The sequence below is a fragment of the Ruditapes philippinarum genome, unplaced genomic scaffold (assembly GCF_026571515.1).
Source record: "Ruditapes philippinarum isolate M1 unplaced genomic scaffold, ASM2657151v2 ctg8231_1_1_1_1, whole genome shotgun sequence".
Taxonomy (NCBI): Eukaryota; Metazoa; Mollusca; class Bivalvia; order Venerida; family Veneridae; genus Ruditapes; species Ruditapes philippinarum.
The window spans coordinates 57,787-66,094 of record NW_026859935.1 but is presented as its reverse complement, the minus strand read 5'-3'; the positions used below and the strand labels follow the sequence as shown (position 1 = coordinate 66,094).

General features: G+C 37.5%; 1 protein-coding gene across 1 annotated transcript; it reads left to right on the top strand.

Annotated features, from left to right (window-relative positions):
- The first annotated feature begins 460 nt into the window (after positions 1-460).
- On the top strand, positions 461-2,850 carry LOC132758355 (uncharacterized). Its single transcript, XM_060749972.1, has 2 exons — positions 461-1,613; positions 1,739-2,850. Exons 1-2 carry the CDS (start codon positions 461-463, stop codon positions 2,848-2,850), a joined length of 2,265 nt encoding a protein of 754 aa, XP_060605955.1.
- The last annotated feature ends 5,458 nt before the right edge of the window (positions 2,851-8,308 follow it).

Here is an 8,308-nt window from a genome sequence, read left to right as displayed (position 1 = left end):
AAACCCAAAAGCAGGGTAAATTTCCCCCAAAAGGGAAAAAAAAAAAAAACGTTTTTGAGCCGGGAAACGGGAAAACCACAGGGGGGCCATTCAAAAATCTGCCCGGGTAAATTTTTAATTTCCTTTTTCATCACCCTTTGGGGAAAACGCTATCGCAAATTTTAAAAACCCCCTAAAGGGGAAAACATTGTTTCCCGGGGCGACGGATTTACTCAAACGATTTTGATAAATAGTTGCCGAAATACCCAACAAAACTAAATGTATCGATGATGTCCTCCTCTGGTCTGATTCAATAGATGAGAGTTTCTTCCAAGCTGTCCAATGGCTTGACATATGTGGAAGACATGGCATCACACTCAACCCTGAAAAGTTTTGTTTCGCAGAAGACACGGTTGAATTCGCTGGGTTTGCAATAACCCCCGACACAGTTCGCCCTTGTACAAGATATCTTAGCGCAATTATGGACTTCCCAACTCCGAGAAATATCACCGATGTCAGATCTTGGTTCGGTTTAGTAAACCAAGTATCGTATGCTTTCAGCATGACAGACAAAATGCTACCATTCCGAGAGTTATTGAAACCAGGTACACCGTTCATCTGGGATGTCAATATTAATGCACTCTTCGAGGAATCTAAAACTGCCATTATCAATGAAATTGAAGAAAGCGTGCGAATCTTTGACAAGACAAAACCTACATGTCTCGCCACTGATTGGTCGAAGTCAGGAATCGGGTTCTGGCTGTTCCAGAAACATTGCAACTGTCCGGACAACCAGCCATTTTGTTGTCGCACCGGTTGGAAGGTAACACTTGTCGGGAGTAGGTTCACGCATGCAGCTGAGTCTCGATATGCACCAGTGGAAGGTGAAGCGTTGGCAGTTGTCGATGCTCTTGATAAAGCAAGATACTTTGTTCTTGGGTGTGACGCTCTTGTAATAGCAGTTGACCATAAACCCCTGTTAAAAATATTTGGTGACAGATCATTGGAGGACATTTCTAACTCACGTCTCAGAAACTTGAAAGAAAAGTCCCTCCGCTATCGATTCCGCATGATTCATATTCCAGGGGTCAAGCATCTCGCTGCAGATGGAGTATCACGTCATCCAACCGGAAAATCTGAAAAGCTTTCGCTTCAAGATGATATTGCATCAATTAACAATGTACCTTCTCTGAGACATGTTCTCCTACCTACATTGCCATCAACATATTCTATTCTCAATGACAATGATGTGGATACCTGTATCTCTGCTTCAGCCGTATGCTCACTTGACTCACTTGCCTTGAAAGCAGTCACCTGGGACAGAGTTCGCACTGCCACAAGTAGTGACGATAACATGCATGAACTCCTCAACCTTATAGAATGCGGAGTACCTGAGTCTCGCAAAGAATTTCCTGCACATCTTCGTGAGTATTTTCAATTCCGTGAGCATCTCTACACAGTAGATGGTGTAATACTATACAAGGATCGTGTAGTTATTCCTCCAGCTCTCAGACAAGAAGTTCTTGCAGCTCTTCATTCAGCACATCAAGGAATTACCTCCATGGTATCGCGAGCAGAGTCCTCCGTGTTTTGGCCAGGGATCAGACCTGCTATAACAACCCTTAGAGCTGGATGTAATCACTGCAATCGTATCGCACCTTCGAATCCTAGTGCTCCGCCTACACCCCTAATATCTCCAGACTACCCATTCCAATGTGTTTGTGCAGATTATTTTCACCATCAAGGTGTTGATATTTAGTTATAGTTGATCGATACTCGAACTGGCCCATAGTTGAACGATCTTCGAATGGTGCAGAGGGCCTTATTACTTCACTACGCCGAACATTTGTGACATTTGGGATTCCGGATGAATTGACATCTGATGGCGGACCTGAATTTACGGCAACAACAACCAGACAATTCTTAAAAGATTGGGGAGTCCATCACCGCCTTTCCTCTGTGGCTTTCCCACACAGTAATTGCAGAGCTGAAATAGGTGTCAAAACTGTCAAGCGTCTAATAGCCGACAACACAGGTAGAAACGGGGATCTCAACACCGATGCATTTCAACGTGCGATGCTCCAGTACAGGAACACACCTGACAGAGACACTAAGTTATCTCCTGCTACATGTGTATTTGGTCATCCCATCAGAGACTTCATTCCTGTTCCGCCCGGCAGGTACCGTCCCCATAACACATGGAAGGAAACACTTGATGCAAGAGAGGAAGCTTTAAGACATCGCCACCTTAAACAGGGAGAGCGCTTATCGGAGCACACTACAAGACTACTCCCACTCTCTGTAGGCGATAGGGTTCGCATCCAAAATCAAACAGGACATCACCCTCTTAAATGGGATAAAACTGGCGTTATCATAGAAGTTCGCCAATTCGACCAATACGTCGTTAGAGTTGATGGCTCTGGTAGGGTCACACTAAGAAACCGAAAAATTTTGAGACAATATGTGCCTGTCAGAAGTATGCTAGAAGTCCGTACAATTAAGGATGATGAAACTTGGAATCAGTTTGTACCTGTTGTCGGCCCTCAGACAACTAAAGCGTCTGAGACCATTGTGAAACACAACCAGGACACTATTCCAACAACGCAAATTCCGAACACATATTGTACCCTCCCATCAACCACTTTACCTTCACCAAGTGGTCACACCCATAACACTCATTTGGATGTTGAGGCCCCGGAATGCCTTCCGACTGATATCGGCAACACCAAAAATCATCCAGCTGAGATCCCACCTCCCAGTGATAGCACAAACTCTCCATCACAGGTCACCTCCATGCCAAATTTGGAGCAACGCAAATCTAGTCGTACCCGTCAACCGCCAACATGGCACCGTGGTTTCGAGATGAACTAGTGTTATCATTACCTATATAAAATTATTAACATACATTTAATTGTTTTTGAAGTTTCCGTTTTTCAAATGCTAACAGGAGTTTAGTGTTCATGGACCTATAATTTCGGATGTTAATTTGTTATCAAATGTTTTGACTTCAGTTTTAAACCGGCCTATGCATGAAAGACATATTAGAAGGCCGTTTAAAACTTTAGGGGGAGATAGAGGATTATAAACATTTACTTATACAATTGTTCAATTAACATTAGCTTAGTCATTTATCTTTAATATGTTTTATGTTCATTTCAGATTGACCGTGGTCATTGTTCATCATAATAAAGACATATGAATAAATGGACCTTGTTCTTATTTAGCCATAACTATGTGTTATATAGTAATATCTGGACATGCCAATGAGATGTAAATTGCCTTTTTGTATCGATGGTTCCCATACAGTTTGGTTGAAATCAATACAGCAGTTGCAAAGAAATAGCAATATTGCTCTATATGCATACTACATAACTAATCAAGGGCTATAACTCTGTAATGAAGGGTCTGGTCTAAATAACTTCAACAAGGCAACAATATGCACATCTCCTCTTGGTATTAATGGTTCCCATAAGTTTAATTGAATTCCAGCCAGTAGATGCATGCAGAGAAGTCACGCGGAAACAATTATTGCTCTATATGCATACTGCATAACTTATCAAGGGCCATTACTACGAGTTAAGTGTGTGACGATGGCGATGATATGCGCATCTCCTCTTGGTATTGAAGGTTCCAATAAAGTTCGCTCTATAGGCATACTGCATATAACAAATCAAGGGCAAAAACTCTGAGTTAAAGTGTCTGATCGGAACAAGGTGACGATATGCGCATCTTCTCTTGATATTGAAGTTTCCCATAAAGGTTTCATTAAATTACAGCCAGTAGTTACAGAGAAGTAGCACGGAAACGAATATTGTTCTATATGCATGCTGCATAACTAATCAAGGGCCATAACTCTGAGTTAAAGGGTCTGACTGGAACAAGCCGACGATATGCGCATCTCTTCTTAATATTGATGATTTCCATAAAGTTTCGTTGAATTCCAGCCAGTAGTTGCAGAGAATTAGTCCGAAAATGAAATTCGGACGGACGGATTGACGGACAACGCCAAAACAATATCCCCTTCCCGATTCCATCGGCGGGGGATATTAATAATAATAATGATACTATTATTATTATTAATACACAAAACAGATAGGTATTTCTGTCTAACTTACACTAAACTAACACTAAGCAACTATACATGTAAACAAATAGTATGTAAATACTAGGAGTTGTTGACTAATTCCAATGTATAGAATGAAAAGTTCTCCTAAATCAAGTAAATTTATAGATAAAAAGGTTCTTTAGAATTTTTTTGTCAAGTAGTAATAATGTTTGCCTGTATGCTCTTTCGGAGTATACGTAATATTTGATACTGAACTGCAAATATGATACTATTTTCTTTTATGAATTATGATACAGCCACATCCAGAAAACGATTTGTGTTATTTATAATTTTGGAAATCAGACTTCTATTACAATTGTTATGTAATGACCCATGACAAAATGAGAGCTCGGAAAAAACAACAATTATTTACATATATCCATAATTTATGTGACATAGATCAACCCTATGTAAGATTTGGTTTATATCATTTCAATATGCTCTTACATCTACATAATGATTGTAAATTAAACATTTAACATAAGGAAGCCTACAATTAAAAATTTAGTTTAGCATTGTCTCTATTACTGTTACTTTTAACAATTCTCTTTCACTCTGTATTGAATCGATCGCTATCAATTGCAAAATACAGCGACATGATCAGCAAGATTATCAGCCCAATTTTTCACTCCTGACTGAGTCTCACCACTCCTCATGGTATCCATATTGAGGTACCATGTAACGGTAGAGACATCGAAACACATTCAAACTACATGTGCACCAACCAGAAAAAGGCAGTTATACGCACCAATGCTGTCATTCATGTAGATAATCCAATTCATGTAGTTATGGCTGCTTACATGTATGCTTTGCAAGTCAAGACTTATTTTAAGACATACCGCATGCTTAGTGTTTAACCCATTTACAGTTGGACGCTACGCTTTCCTCTTTTTATTACATCTGACGGACCAAGTAGGAGACTCTATGATGGACAGTTCTTAAAGCCCTTTGGGACTGAATTGCCTTAATGTCCGTCTCCTGTCTTGCTTCGTCGGGCCCTTGTAGGTGATTTTCTTGTTGCTCTGTCTTCCTTTAAGACATTGAGTACTTTTGTTTTGGTCATTGGGTTTTCTTTTGTATGTTTCTACATGAGCATTTCGATGTTTTACTTATTTCACCTTTTGTAACCATGACAACTGTTAGAATTTTACTTGGCGGGGATTTAATTTATTTACACTGTCTCGTTTATAGGAACATGGTGGGGCTAAGAGTGAGGTTGGTGCACCATTAACCGGTTTAAACTCCCCAGCAGTATTTATGCTGCTGACCGTTCCAAGGCGGCGCCCCTCTGTGTTCCTCAGATGTGTGTCTATGTTGTTTCATACTGATTTGGTGACACTTGTGTCCCTTGTTGTTTTCTCGTCTACGGTAAGTATCTTCCCCTTTGCCCTAGTTTTTATTTATCCCCCCTCCCCGGGTCTCGTGTCCCCTTCCCCTGTGCCCTTTGATTTTATGTGCCTATTTTTCAATCATTTAATTGTTTTCTTTTAGTACCTTATCAGTTTCTGATTATTTAGTCTTTGGTAGTTGTTGGCCTGCCCTTGCTCTGCCTTATGCCTTCCCTGTTTTTATTTGGGATCCTCCTGGGCTCCTTGCCACTGGCTCTTGTTACTGGGTCGGGTGAGGGCTGCGTTCATTGAACACCGTCTTTCCTTGATGATCTTGTTTATCATATTTGCTGTCTAGTTATTCTTGGAAGCAACCAGAGCTTAATACCATGCTTCTTTCACGATCCTCTACTGAAGACATTTCGTCCGTTGACTCCTAACATATTTCCTGCTTTGGCAATTTCTTGTGAATATTTTTTCAATAAGAATAATACTAAATTAATAAGATTCATAACTTCTTGCTGAACAATTAAGCAATCAAATGTCTAACAAATCTTCAATACCTTAATAACTATGAGGAAACACTGACCTGAAATGCTAAAAATCTGAAGGAATAAATTGATTAATGAAATAACATAATATTTACTGAAAAAGCACTATCTATTTTATAAATTATGAAAAAGAAAATGAAAAAAAAAAGAGTTCATGCTCAAGGTTTGAACTCAAATCTCCTCGGTGAGAGGCTTGTGCTGATACTTATTTTTCGTTTAAAACATCAAAAATTCGTGAAATAGGGGTACATGTTGTATTTCCAAAGAACATAAATCATACTAAATGTAAACATATACCTATTCATTTATATGTTTTGAACAGTTTAAGGATTGAACTTATAAATAAAACCTAACGACAAGAACTTTGCATCAAATTTTATTTTTTACCAAAATATTGGGCAAAAATCCATGGTTAGTGAACCTAGCTCTTTTGTAAATACGACAACTGTTAACAAAAGTGCAACTTCACACTGCACACTGCACATGTAACCGATATGATATTACTAGTAAGGAAATATACATATGTTTGCCAGGCTCTACATCTGTACAGATTAAACTTGCTCTGTTGGCTGACCGACTTTAAAAATAAATCTTTTGATATGACATTTCTAAAAATATTGAAGCTTGAACGGTTCATAATACAAATTCAGCAGGGGAGATAAGACTCGCAAATATGTACAGTCTTACCAGTGCCATATTTATTTGTCGGCCGTACAAGTCTTATCTATTTTATGGCGGTTAAAGAATCACGGCTGAAAATTGCTAATACCCGCCGCAATTTCTATGAGATCATGGTTGTTGAGGAACAAAAAGTTGCAGCTCATAATTTTTTCCTGTAGAATTTCTACAAAATTTGGCAAAATGTCGCGGATTTATTTCCGTACCTCGACATTTTATATACAAATGATTGATAAAACGTAGATAGTCACTGGAGTCAAAATGATCCTCGCTGTTATAAATATCAAAGTTTATATGTTCACCGTGACATTTTGTATGATTTCGACACAAAAATCCGCGGATTTGTGAGTTGCCCGAAACATTTTATGGTTTTTGAAGGTTTGAAATGGGCGCAAACGGCCACCATAATTAAGAATGATAACAAACCGTGTGTGTGTGTGTTTTATATAAAAAATGTTCTAGAACCATATTAATAATTCATCATTTAAAAGTCATATAATCATGTAGAATTATAAATGTAGATTAACATTTTGTCCAAGACAAGAAATTTACTGTAAGAATATTTAAATGATATGCTTCTTTTGTTTTCATCAATATTTGAAATTTGTTTTCATGTTTTGAAATTGTGCTCATTGTTAACCAAACCACTTAAAAAAAATTCTTTCTTTTGAGTCGGCAGATATATTAGGAGTAAATTTATATGTACAGACATTTACGCAATGTTTATACAAAGCGCTTTGGTAATTCTTATAAAAACTTTTTGAATTTGAATTTATTTGCAGTTATATGATTTTTATATATTCGTTCAGTGTCTGAACAACCTGGTCGACAAATAAACTTGAATAATTGAATGATTTTATTTGATATGGAACGGATGAATCATCATATTTAAAGTTCAAATGTTATACTGTATGTGTATTTAAATTCGCGGAAGCAAATTTTCGCGGAAAAGTCCACTTCGGGGGTCTATACAAATATTCGCGCTATTTTGAATTCGCGGAGATGACTGCCGAAAATCATAAATTTGCGAAGACCACTCGGGTTTAAACAAGGCAAAATACTGTAATCATCAAGGGAGTTCACAGTTTTTTTTAATACCAGGTGTCAAACAATACTCTATTGTACACAAAAAGACATTGTCTAGCGGACAAATTATAGCAAACAAAAGAATACCCGTTAACGTGCATAATTTTTCACGGTTTGCGTCATAAACGTCTTGACATCTGATCAAGTTATGTTTTGGTTTTTCTGAACAAACAATTAAAAACACAAACATAAACGATATTAAATGATGAATTACTTGGTAAACAAAACACAATTACTCAGTAAAGATTTAAATAAAAAGTGTGAAAGCATATAACACTGATATACATTGTTCTATAGAAGCGCGAAAATATGACTATTAAGAAATTATTGGTGTAGAAATATTTGCGCTAAACATGAATTCGCGGATCGAATTCAATTCAATTCAATTCAATTCAAATATTTTATTTACGTCTCATCACATGTACAACACATATATCACAATAAAAATGAATAAAACTGGTAAAAGTACATATGCCATTCAATATAGAATTATAAGAGACGTGTAAGCAAAGCTTACATCTATAGGTAAATATAATAAAAGATCATATTTACATACTTATATGATTATATACTATACACAC

Excerpts from the sequence above, each read along its gene's own strand:
- LOC132758355 (XM_060749972.1), top strand. The coding sequence starts at position 461 with ATGGACTTCCCAACTCCGAGAAATATCACCGATGTCAGATCTTGGTTC. Across the intron at positions 1,614-1,738 it reads AACAACCCTTAGAGCTGGAT|TTATAGTTGATCGATACTCG; the intron begins GTAATCACTGCA and ends GTTGATATTTAG.